The sequence below is a fragment of the Triticum urartu genome, chromosome 4 (assembly GCF_003073215.2).
Source record: "Triticum urartu cultivar G1812 chromosome 4, Tu2.1, whole genome shotgun sequence".
Lineage (NCBI taxonomy): Eukaryota > Viridiplantae > Streptophyta > Magnoliopsida > Poales > Poaceae > Triticum > Triticum urartu.
Window position 1 is genome coordinate 396368708 of NC_053025.1, and position 13239 is coordinate 396381946.

The 13239-nt window shown below is 43.2% G+C and overlaps 1 protein-coding gene and 1 long non-coding RNA gene across 3 annotated transcripts; one reads left to right on the forward strand and one right to left on the reverse strand.

Annotated features, from left to right (window-relative positions):
• The first annotated feature begins 520 nt into the window (after window positions 1-520).
• Window positions 521-1504, forward strand: LOC125551773. Its single transcript, XR_007303140.1, has 3 exons — window positions 521-685; window positions 817-861; window positions 1405-1504. It is a non-coding gene; the product is annotated as an uncharacterized LOC125551773 (long non-coding RNA).
• Window positions 1505-7823: 6319 nt separating this feature from the next.
• LOC125551774 (putative disease resistance protein RGA4) lies at window positions 7824-11839 on the reverse strand. 2 transcript variants are annotated; one of them, XM_048715099.1, is made up of 3 exons: window positions 11286-11839; window positions 8298-10770; window positions 7824-8192 (listed from the first exon to the last, which is right to left on the reverse strand). In XM_048715099.1, the coding sequence occupies exons 1-3, from the start codon at window positions 11664-11666 to the stop codon at window positions 8068-8070; spliced, it is 2979 nt and encodes a 992-aa protein (XP_048571056.1). In that variant the 5' UTR covers window positions 11667-11839; the 3' UTR covers window positions 7824-8067. The 2 variants fall into 2 exon arrangements, with proteins under 2 accessions (XP_048571056.1, XP_048571057.1); XM_048715100.1 differs by having other exon boundaries at window positions 11313-11838.
• Window positions 11840-13239: the final 1400 nt, after the last annotated feature.

Here is a 13239-nt window from a genome sequence, read left to right on the forward strand (position 1 = left end):
CTTTGTCATTCGTTTATTGTGCTGAGAGGCTTTTCCGTAACAGAGCACCTGCTGTGACGCTACTGCTCACCGTCAGAAGTTGGGTCGATGCAGAAGTTGGAAAGTTGGATGAGAGGCTTTAATTACTTTGCAACTCTGCCTCATGAGCTCCATCAGCCCAACAAATCGCTTCCTGCTTTTCATCGTACGCTCGCTTTAGCAGCGACCCTGCTTGATGGCCAGACCTCAGGCGGCAGCACGGGTTCTCAGCAGATGGCGATCGAGGGCCTAGCATGAAGATCCCCAGTCGCCGGTGGTTGTAAAGGGCAAAACCCCTGGAGCAGATTTAGTCAATGGACTAGTGGAGACTGCTATGCTAGTTCATGGTGGGCATCCCAGTTGTACCTTTCCCAGCTAATGCTATTTCTGCTTACTCTTGGTTTACATGTTGTTTCCAAAAAAAATAAAAATCTTTGTATAAAGGTTATTATATAGTTGGAAATTTTTTGAAGGAAAAATACAGATTGATTGTGTGGGGAACAGAACAACAGAGCAGAACATAAGAGGTGTGAGTTGAGTGAGCCTGCATCCAAAATTGGCTACCAGATTAAGAGTGCTGTGGCAAGGAAGAGCCAACGACCAAACAGGAGCCAATTCTGAATGATTGAAGCGTCATAGTCGAGACTGGTAGACCCGCATCCTAGTGGTCAGTATGTGTTTTACTCCATTGTTGCATCCTAGTGGCTGCATGCCGATTTTTCTGTAGTGTTACTTCATGTAAATGTCTACACACAGACCTGCTAACTTTGTAATGTATGTGCTGTTATGAAATTTCAGGTACATCTCTTCGAGAAATCATTGAGTAATGCCATTTCTAAGAAGGTATGAGCTACACTTGATTGCCTTAGACCATACTGTTGCTTCAGTTTATTTCTTTATTGATGGTAAAGCCATCTCAGTATGGAGACTATGCCGTGATATATATTTGAGATAGGTGAAGCTAGAAATCTAATGGCTTGGGTTCTCTCTTTGGATAGCTTAACTCCTACGGTACTCAGAGCCTAATAAGGGCCTACGTGTTCAGACGAACAAAAAGAAATGGTAAAACTTCTTTTGCTTTCAAAGATGGATAATGAAAAAACTTCTTTTTCCATAAGCACCTAACTAATGTCTAACCAAACCAGTTGAGTTTGCTCATCAACCCTGAACCAAGTGTGCCGAAAACTGGGCTAGTATATCATCACCAGAAACTGTCTGGTCTCTGTCATTCAGTCTACAACTACTGACCATAGTGCTCTCTCATATAGTTTGATTTGGTTATTCGTTGAATTGTTCACTTTGTCCTTCATTTACCGTGCTAAGATGTAGTCTTTTTTTTCTTTATAACGTAGCACAGGTCCTAACGTTACCGCTTTCTGTCTGTAGTCGGGTTGATGCAAAAGATGGAAAGGTGGATGAGAAGCTGACTTTGCGACCCCCTCATTAGCTCCATCAGCCCACAAAGTCAGTTTCTTCCTTGGCCAGCAAATAAAGGCTTACCCTACTGTTCATGATTTGGTTTCACCATGTGCATCGAACTGATGCCTCTGGTTATACATCCTGAGACCGTCGAAACCCAGGACTAAGAAAAATCCTTGGCAGGTTGGGCAGCTTGCTTGTGGCGCACCACGGGTCCGGCGACGACCACATGTTTCCGCCGGACCTCGGACCACAGCAGGGCAGAGCAAAGCAGCATGGGTTCTAAGGAGATCGGTGATCGAGGGCCTAGTAGGAAGATCCGTCGAGCTCGTTTGTCGCCGGCTCGGTTGTTGTTACTGTGGTTGTAAGGGAAGGGCAAAACAGAACGGAAAGTAGTGGCTACTCTCGGGTGTACTACACCCGAATTAGCAAAATATTGAAAAAATGTGGACAAACATTGTCCAAAAAATCTGAAATTTTGGAACATGAAACATTATCATATGTGTGAGGTTCTTGCAAAATTTGACCTAAAAATAACATCTGAGGAGCTCTCACCAAAAATAACAAAATCACTGCTCAACAGTGCACAAAACTTTCAGCAGCGATTTTGTTTTTTTCAGTGAGAGCTCGTCGGATGTTATTTTTCGATGAAACTTGGCAAGAACCTCAAACATATGATAAAGTTTGATGTAGCAAAATTTCAGATTTTTTGGATTTCGTTGATAAACTTTTTTGCTAACTCGGGTGTAGTACACTCGAGAGTAGAAAATCTCAGCACAAATATTAATTTGTTCTCCATCACTCATATTTTTCTTGCAAAAAAGAAGTAAAGAACAACAGTACGAACGGGTTTCAGAACCTCAATCCTGGAGCATTTAACGTTGGTGGTACATTTATCTGAACTCTCTCTCTCTCTCTCTCTCTCTCTCTCTCTCTCTCTTATAGTCACAACTCACAAGCCAATCTCGAGTCTGAATCGCTTTAGACGAAATCAACAAGCGGAGGCTCACGAAAACGATTACTTATACCAGAAAAGACCAGTAGAGAACTAGCCAGAAAGTCATTGCTTAACTACAGGTACAGGCTATGCCTAATTGTAGACTGAATACTGACACTCGACCCGGTGCATTCAGTTTCAGAACCTGAAACTAACCTGACTAGTAGCTTCTTAGGTTTCCAGGGTATCAACCATTCATTCTCTCTCTCAGTTTTCTACTTATGACACAAGCACACAGTAACAACAAAGCAGTGTGGGTTCTGAATCACAACTGGTGCAGCAGGTCCTTGTGCTGCAAAGAGCCTACAAACAGCTTTTAAATAGGAACGAAACAAACCGTAACAGGCTCTAGACTACATGTAGCAAGATAACAACATGCAACCATCTTTCTATCAGTAATTAGTAATTCAGGTTCAGCTGTTGGGTTTCAGAACATCCTTTTGGAAGCACCAGGTTGTGCCCGCCCGTCCGATACGCCGACGTCGTCAACTCCGTTGTGCTACAAGTAAGTGAGGACCCAATTCGCCTTGTCTGAAATTGGTTACAGATTCAGTTGTAGTACTGACCTGACCGCACAGGCCCAAACGGTGTACAATTTCAGAACCCTGAACATGGACGAAAGAAATAAAGTCACAAGATCCCCTTGTTGTGCTCGAAATGAAGTTATGAATTTGCAAGTGGAAACCAGGAGGGCTACTTGTATACTTGCCCTGTTTCTGCTCTGTTTCAGTTTCTTTTCCATTAATTCAAAGAGCAGCCTTGAAGAAATTAAAGTAGGATCTTTCACTCTATTTCTTGCCCAAAATCTCCTTAATTTGTTATTCCCTCGGTCCCAAAATAAAAGATCAATTTTGACACTATCAGTGTAAAAAATGATCTTATATGTATAGTTCTGTTCTGGGCTCTGTCTATGTGTTCCAACAAACAAATTGATGCCAATCATTCTGTCTTTTTTTTGCAGGGTCAATCATTCTGTCATACAGTAACAGCACACTCTGGAATCAGAATCGTAGTACCGAAGGTTTCTTTTCTTATTGATCGAATGATAGAAATGTATGAAACACATCAGCATGTTTAGTACATTCAGTTAATTTCCCCAGCAGGTATCTAGTAGCTAACTACGAATATGGAATGCAATCAACAACAAAAGATTAAAGAAAACTAGTTAACTATATATATTACCTTGGGGTCGAAGTTTGTCTCCATGTTTGTTTCCTTCCACGCACTGTATTTGCATGCACAAGAGGAGCAGCAGATTCAGTTTGATCATGGATATCAATCATTGTCGATCTCTCTTACACTAGTTTGTACGATCGATATGCCATTTGTTTCTTTCTTAGTCGACAGTCATATACCCATGTGCTCCTTTGGATTTCTGTGTTGGCAAACACAGTAGAATAACTGAATGATTGCAATATTCAGCGGCAACAGACAATGGGGCATACAACCCTTTAACGGTGGCGTAAAGGGCGTCTCCTTGCAACGTCCACGTGGGCAGAAAAAAGAAACTAAGCGAGAGGCCACTTTCCTCGTTCCTTCGTACCCCTCGAGCCCCACGCACCTTCTCTCTCGAGCACGCAACCTCTTCTTCCCGTGCAACAGCTGCATGCCTTGTGGTGGCCAAGACCCGGCTACCGGGGGCGCCGTAGCTAAAGGGTGTCATCAACAACCTGCTCCATTCATTGACACACCACATGTCGTCCAACACAAGAAAGAACTTCTTGTCCTTGATGGCGCTGACAAGAGCCGGCACAAGTAAGGCTTTATCTTGAGACCCGCCCCCAGGCCCAGGCAGGTCTCCATCGGCGGCGCTGATGGCTGTCCTCAATAACTCAACCTCGCTGAACTCTTGCGTGATACTTAACCATATCATTTTTGAGAACTTGGTTTGCATGGCCTCATCATTGAAGACCCTCTTGCCGAGGGTGGTCTTGCCGATTCCCCCAACACCAACGATGGCGAACACCTTGATGCCATCACTATTGTGACTTGCCTCCTTCGTGAGGAGCTGGACAAGGGCTCTTGTATCGTCTTCGATCTTCTCCCCAACCACACCTGATAGCTCCAACACTGGATGGGTCTTGCGGTCAACAGGAGGAGGGTGGTTCGTCTTCCGTTCTTGGTAGCCTTCTAGCCTGATAAAGTTGAAACTACGTCCCCTCTTGCAGATGTCATCCAGCTGCTGGTTGAGCACCTTGATGCGGGTTCCGATGTCATGGGCTTGGAGGGGGTTCCGCATGCAGAACAACAAGGGGTTAAGGCACCCCATGTCCTTGGATGGACCTTGTTCCATGGCCTTGAGCTGACAAAGGTCAAGGATGTCGGTGGCGAGGTACATGGCACGCTTCAGGTCCTCCACCCAGGCACACACGCTCTTGTCCGTGATGTGCCGCCTATCAGCATCTTCAAGGAAGTTGTTGAGGTCCCTAAGCTTGACGCTCAGGTCATCGATCTGACCGGATACTCCGATCAGCATGGCCACCTCATCTCTGGCAATGTCGGCGAGCATCTTGGTCACGTAGGATGCCGACTGGTGGTGGGGTGGTGCGTGTGCCGACTGGTGGCTCTCCTCTTCTCCTGGTTCAGGTAGCGTCCGTGCGAGATGAGGCCCCTGTCCTCGCCGTTGTGGTCGTAGTTGGTTGTGTTCAGGATACCGCTAATTTGTCTGACAGGTCGGCACTGAAGAGCACAAACATGGCGTCATGCGAGTGTGCTCGGCGATGACTGTCTGTAGTCACGGGGTTGTGTCTACCCGGCCCATCGGGACTGGCTGGAGAGGCGGGTGAGGGTGCCGGACCTGACTCTGTGGCTAATGTTGGGGTAGGAGTGAAAAAAGACAATCACGGAGGCTTGCTTTAAAGAATGGGAGCTTCATCTTTGTTCAGTTACAAACAACAAGTAATTAGCCGAGTGCTAAGTAATGTAATTAGCAGGATGAGGTTATGAATTCGATTCCTTGCGCAAACTTGCTCCTTTTCCCATGATTTTTAGCCTTCTATCGGAGGTCTCAGCATGGGCGACGTACTTTTAGAAAAAAGACCATCCTACCCTTTATTACGTAGGGGTACGAAGTAATCTCAGCCGTTGATGTGTTTAAGGGGTGTATCGAAACAGAAGTGTAATCTTTTCTTATTATATTTTTTTGCGAAATAATCATTTCTTATTATTCAAAGCTAAGACTGATTCAAACATTATTAGTTTACTGCCTGGAAGCCATTGTGGTCAGCAACAAGTTACTCTCAACCACTGGCTAATGCCACAGCTGAGATCATATGGGTACAATCCATGTTAAAAGAACTTGGTGTCAGGAGTAGTCAAGTTCCTTGTTTATGGTGTGATAACTTGGGTGCTACATATTTGTTTGCCAATCCAGTGTTTCATGCCAGGACAAAACATATTGAGATAGACTTTCACTTTGTGAGAGAAAGGGTTGCCAAGAAGCAACTTCAGATTCGGTTTGTGCACTCCAGAGATCAAATTGCAGATGGATTCACAAAACCGTTACCTACAAGAAGCTTTGAAGATTTTAAACATAATCTCAACTTGCTGAAGTTGTGATTAAGGGAGGGTGTTAAACACATCGTGTGTCACGTTACATTGTGCACCGGAGGAGCCTTGTGCTGCACACCAGCCGCACCTAGAGATAGATATAGATTAGATAGGTAGTTCAAATATTCTCTCTTTTCTCTCTTGTAACCTACTCTATCTTCTTATCTCTTCTCCTCCAAGTCTCCTGTAATATCTCAACCATCTTGTATGTGCTATCAGGGATCTTACGCCCCTGCCTATAACATGCAACACATCCCCTCGCACCGTGGCTAAGACGTTTCCGCAACGCGCACAGAGGGCTGAACACAACCAAGCGCGGCTAGATCGGCGCCGAGGGAGTAGAGAGAGAGAGAGCTCGCGCATACGAGGGAGTAGCGAATTGCGCATAAAACACTAGCTCACTCAGAACAGATCCATTAGAAACAGAGCAAAATATGAACAGTACACAAGTAGCAATTTTGCACTTGCAAATTCACAATTTCACTTTGAGCGGCTAACCCACACATGGTTAGCGCAACCGAAGGAGTTTTGTGGCTTTCCGTCGTCTGTCACACTGTGCTCCATAGTATATGATGTGACCTTTAAGCCTAGCATCGCCCTTCTTTTCATTAATTTTTGATCTTGATCTGTCGTAAGGTGGAAAATGTTATAAACGTCAGAGACACATGATTGCCTGTTAGAAACCCACAGTAATTAAAAGCCCCCTATCGTTCAGTTTGTTCATGAGTGCACAGTTCCATACAAATTCAGAGAGGGTTGACATCATGCTCTCTAGAGATGATGTAATTCGTCGCGTAGCATGTTCTAGTGTCCAAACTTTCTGTCAGGATTAGTGTTTCCGTGTCGTGACAATAATACCACTTTTTGGTGCTTGGACATGTTCAGCAAGATTAAAACCTTGCAAAGGAGGTTCACAGCCATCTCGCTCTATGTTCTGTATTTCTGTGGTTTTTTTTTGGTATTTGTCTGGGATGTATATATGCAAGTTAGGTAGCTGCTGGAATCAACGGCATGTAGTACTGAACCTGCTGCTGATGTGATGTTCATTTAGCATTTAATTTGAAGTGTATCATTCTATCAACATGCATACATACATACGTGGCTGTCATTGATTAGGCAGCCACGATAATTCAGACATTGAATTACAAAAGAGAATGATGGATGGATATCCATGATGATCCGTTGTCATTGTACAGCCAGTCTGTCAGACTGAAGTTTCATGTAGACGAGCGTCTGTTGCTCTTAATTTCTCTGGATTAGTATTTGTCTGGAAGGAAGGAAGGAAGCAGCATGCTAGTCCAGTCAGGTGCGGGCTCCAGGTTTGAAGTTCCGAAGCCCAACAACTGAATTTCAAATTTCAGTTAGGCAGACAGTTGTACCTTTTGGTACTAAGAAAACAGAGAAAAACGACTAAGAAAGTTAATTAGGTTGGATTCTTCAGTAGTAAAATGAAATGAAGTTTAGGAAGCGCTTGCTCTCTCGGTTGTGGAAGGACAAAGCTAGCATATATAACCTGGATGTAGTGTAGACACATCTTTTGTGTAATGATCAACGCGTACTCAATCAATCTGGCGGCCTATCAACAATGATTGCCAGCTACTAATTGGGAGCACACTTTCAGAATGCACTTGCTGCAGGTCTTTCTTCCTTCTATTTATGGCAACTGCTGTAGCGAATTCTTAGATTTCCCCCCAGCTAAGCTTCAATGGTGCTTGTTCATGCGATTCATTCTTCAGGGTAAAGCATAGTTCTGTATATATGTGTATGCTGTCTTTGTAAACCTTAGATGCACAAACCATGTTTATATGAATAGTACGGAAGGATGCATACGCACAAACAGTACAGCAAAATGCAACAGTAAATAGCAAACGGATAACTGAATCATACAGGAAAGACTGGGGTTACCGGTTCGAACCAGCTGAATCCCATCTCATGTATGTCCATCATTCCCTAACGTTACAAACCATAGAATAGAAAACAAACAAAATCCAGTGTTGATCGGTCCGCGTTATTACAAACGAAAGGGAACAAATGGGTTCGTTTCATTTTCACCGTGCCTGACTGCATGCTGCAACCCTTGCCTCTCAGACCATGTCCGTCGCTCCGCTGTCCTCCTCTGCTGAGGAACCGCCACTGCTACCCTCCGGAAGACTGCTGCCACCAGCTCTTTCGTATGATCCCGTCGCCTCAGAGCCCTCGTCCGACGAATCTGCACAAACCCTCGCCGTGCAAAAACCATGAGCAAATGGAAGGTACGTCGTAGCGTCTTGAAAACTCAGAAGGAAAAAAAAGGAGTGTTCAAATATTAATGTACCGTCAGTCCACGGAAAATCTTCAACGTCATCAACTGTCAAACCATCAATAACCTTGTTGGGAACGTCCTTAATCTTCTCCCAAATTTTGTTACTTGCTATCCAGTTCCAGCCAATAATTTCAATGTACTCAAGAGAATTGGGCAGTGTTGGAAGAGTAACATAGTAAGGATCATTTTCATATCGGAGGATCAGTCCCTTGAGGGACGTGAGGTGCTGCATATTAGATGAAATCGGACTGTTCATAATCTGAAGCGACTCGACGCCATCCATGTTGTGGGGTAAGTTGTCCCAGTAGCAGGACATCATCACAAGAGAACTAACAGGAATGAAAAAAAGTCCAGGGCCACAAACAGGTTGGATGCATGAATCGAGCTCCAGTTTGTGCAGGTGCATTGTGCTCTTCTGCGTACCCATCATCCAATTCGGATACCTTGGACTGGTGTATCCATGGACCCGCAACCTGATAATATTCTCGGGTGGGCAAAGACTCTCAAACACATCTGTTGCTACTTCTTGTCGCACTTCTTCTATGTAAATATCTTTCTCATACCATCTCAGTTCAAGTTCTGTGAGTTGTTCTTTATCAGCTAGCTTGGCTTCAATAGCTTCCTGCTTCCTTTGAATACATTGAAGACCGGTAATAATCAGCTTGCCTTGAAGCTTGTTGAGGTGCTTGAGCTGGTGTAACTCATACCCTATACCGAATTCAACATCAAAGGTTGGGATTGTGCGAAGTGATGTCAGTCTGCCAATGTTTGGAAAACAAACGTAACTACTGATTACATGCCGCAAGTCAGGGAGTTTAATGATATTTTCACCAAAGGAGGCATCAACTTTCCACGCATTACCCAAATCAAGCACTTGCATAAGGTAAAGCTTGGAAAATGTGCTTGGCATTGTTACGTTGTTAGCGAACCTCCGAATACCAAGGTAGCGCAGATGCTTTAAAGAACCAATAGATTCTGGGAAAATTAACTGAGACTGATGACTACTTCTTGCTGTGAAGATCAGTACCCGCAGCTTACTCAACTTGCTAAACATCTCCCCAAGGACTTGTTTGCTTATGTCATAGTCAATCTCATAAACAATAAGACTGCGAAGCTTTTCCAGTTTGATGATATGCCCAGTAATCATGGATGCATTGCACCTCTGGATATAAAGGTGGCGAACATCTGGAGAAATATTTCCTGTCCATTCATTCTCAATTTTCAAGTAATCACTTCCAGCGACCTTCACTGCTAAATCATGCAGCAGGTCATGAATTACAAAGTATTCCCCAAAATAGTTCTCTCCTCCTGGAAGCAGAAATGAAGTCGATACCAATTCATCAAAATAACCCCGACCGACATCCTCAGCGTCCTGCCCTCCGTCGGTGGTATTAATGAACCCTTCTGCCACCCACAAGTTAATTAACTCGTCACGGCGCAAGGGATGTCTTCTAGGGAATATACTGCAATAAGCAAAACATCGTCTGACCTGCTCAGCAAGATGCTTGTAGCTCCACCATAGAGCTCCCATGTGCTTATCCAAGAGATTCTGATCACGAACACTTATCCAATCTCTCACCTCAACTGTTGGTTTTTGAAATAAAGTTCCTCCCACTACTCTGGCTAGTAGCGGTGATTTCTTCAGCTTTTCTGCAATCTGAGCACCAATATTTTGGAGCTTTCCTTGATATGCCTTATGTACAACCTTATTACCAAGTGCATAATGCATGAATAGTTTCAAGAAGACATCATCATCCAAATCAGGTATTTGATACTTAGTACTTTTTATACTAGGACCTAGGCGTGATAGCGAATCTTGGCGACTTGTCATGAGGATCTTGCTTCCTTCACTTCCAGCCTTTAAAGGAATAAGTAATTGTTCTAGCTTGTCCTCAATAGCTAGTTCCTTGTTGAACCAGATATCATCCAGTACCAAGAAGAATCTTTTGCGCTCTAGTAGCTTCTCCAGTTCTGCCCTCAACATATCATGGCCATCATATTGAGGGCATTTCTTATCCTTCTCCCCAAACTTCTCCCAAGCTTGCTCAAACATCTCACGATAAAGGGTCTGCACGGTAAAATACTCAGAAACATGAATCCACATAACAAGGTCAAAATGGCTACCATTTGTCTCAGACTTGCACACATACTGTGCTAGCGTGGTCTTCCCAGATCCTGGAATGCCAATAATACCAATTACAGATAAACAAGTATTATCTTCTGTCCAATGAAGCATATCTGTTATCACCTTAAGAGCCTCATCTCTGCCGGTTACCTTTCCTGTTGGAACTGAAAGAGTGGATCCTTGTAAACTTTTTGCAGCAGCATTTGGTATATATTTGTCTCTTCCACTGTTGCTTTGCAGGTTCAATGACACGATAGTTTTATGTGCTTCCTCAATGATTTCTTCAATCCTGGCCACATTTTCCTTCAGAAGTCTAGTTAAAGGTCCCGGGATAGTCAAACATGATGAAATACTTGTGCCCTGCATAGGAAACCAACATATTGAGATTTGTATCTTCATCCGGATACATATATTTTGATATCAAACATTAAATTTGATTTCGACATGATATTTTCTCAAGTTGAAGACAAATAAATTAGGAATTATTTTTTGGTCCCTCTGTTTTCGGCCTAGGTCTACTTTTCGTCCCTGAACATCAATACCTAGTAAACTAGATCTGTCAAAATATGAAACCATTTACATTCAACTACCCAACCCCAGATTAAGTTATTTAGCTCCAGACATGTAAAATTTCAGAAACTACGCCGTTGCCCCATGTTCGATTTCTTTGTATGATCTGTAGTTCCTATTTGTCCATTGACTCCTAAAAGAAGCATGTTTGGATAGGTCAGAATTATGGGGATCTAACGACTAAAATCTAAAACCGCCTATCCAAGCGCCTTAATGATGTGTATGACCCACATAGGCACATACACCGCCCAAATAAGACGTAAAGATAAAAACGCATGCATGGGAGAGAGATTAAGTATGTATGCCTTGTAAAATGTGGCAAGAAATGGAACCTTGCTTGAAGGACCATCTTCAGCAGATGAATCCAGTTTACGCTTTCTTCCACTCTGGTGTTGACGAACACAGTACTCAACTTCGTCCAGGATGTCTTCAGTTGCGTAAAAAGCAGATCTGAGATCCGCAAGCAACTCTTCAAAGAGTTCCTTATGTTCACTGCCCTCTGCAGCTTCTAGAATAAGCTTCAGCCGGGGGACAGTGTGATTCACCAGGTGCCGAATCTTCTTCTTTGCTTTGCCTGGTTTGATGTGGGCGTAGGCTTTGTCCAGAAGCTTGGTGATGTATGGGGAGACGAACCACCCTGTGGCGGTTAGGCCCCATCCGATTGCTGCTATTGAAAGAGGATCCATCGATCATTGGAAGTTTTCAGAGGTAGAAGAAAGGCAAAGGAACAAGAGAATATGCCATGGGGCAGGCAATTGATGTATCGATGTATGCGTTATGACAACCAAGTGAATCAATGATATATTCAGATTCAAGACAAACTAGTTAAGCTGTACTAATTTACGAGGCATACATCACAGCTTGCCAACCCCACATGGAATAAAAACAAAATGAAACACGCTTCTCTACGCAATCAAAGTAAGAGCAAGTTGACACATGTATATTATTACACAGATTTCAATCAAATGCTAATATTGCCAGTTGTACAGAGAATAAGCCATGCTTACCGCACCGTATGTGCTATTAACAGCAAAACAAATACAGAGTACAGAAACAATAAAAAAATACATAAGAAAAACGACCTATCTATTGAAATATTTTTACTGACATAATGGTTTCATTTAGAACAGGATAAACAAGATACAAACTTAATACAAATGGGGCCGGGGTGGGGGTGATCCAATAATTGGTGTGCTATATGGAGTCAAACATACCATCGATCCATGCAAAAAAAGAGCAACTTGTTCTCGGACTGTTTCATACATAGAAAATGAAGTATGACAAGTGGGCATGGATGACAGCATATATGCAAATAATATAGCTCGGAAGTGAGAAAACATCAGTTATAATAAAGAGTGCCAAGACTTGGTATTGTGTGGAGTTAACTTTATGAATTATCACTAGTAGAAAAAGGGTCAAATGTGAAGCACATTAATGCCGGTTTGAATTTGAGCCGGCACTAATGTGACCATTAGTGTCGATTCCGGCGGCTAGGCGGGCGGGCATCATTAGTACCGGTTCGTGGGCAACTTTTAGTACCGCTTAATGCCACGAACCGGTACTAATGAGGCCAGTGCGGCTGTGGTCAGGCTGGGCCCCACGAAGACCTTTAGTACCGATTCATGGCATGAACCGGTACTAGAGTTTCTTAGTAACCTGATTTTTAGCCCCACCTCGCCAAAAGAGAGGCAGTATGAGCGGTTTATAAGCCGTGAGTGTAGAGACAATGATGAAGAGGCGCAATACTCACCTGCACGTTGATTAGCTTCAAGCCTTTCAGAATAGCATAGATTACACTGAGCTATGTGCAGTGCAGTCTACACTATTCCGAAAGGCTTGAAGAAATTAGCCAGCATTGCATCTTTTTTTTAATAACTTATTTGAACTCCAGACTTCTTGTGTTCAGTATGAAGCATTCAAAGTGACGTCATCAATTTCCAACATGTTCTGACATCATTTGCTGTTTTTCAGTCATTTATCGAATTGTTTAAAGAGCTAAATGACCGTGAAATTGAAAATCACTACAAAATGAACTGTGAAAATGTTGAAATTTAGCATGGTATCATCATTTCACCCGCATAGCATGTGCGAAAGAGTAGAGAGGGTCACGGTAAAAACTGGACGCACTTCGTGTACAAACTGGACAATCTCTTTCGGAGTATCAGGGTTTCGGACGAGAACTCATCTGTTACACGGGCACTTTAATGTTTTTTAAACTTATTTGAACTCTGGACTTTTTTTGTGTTCAGTATGCAGCAT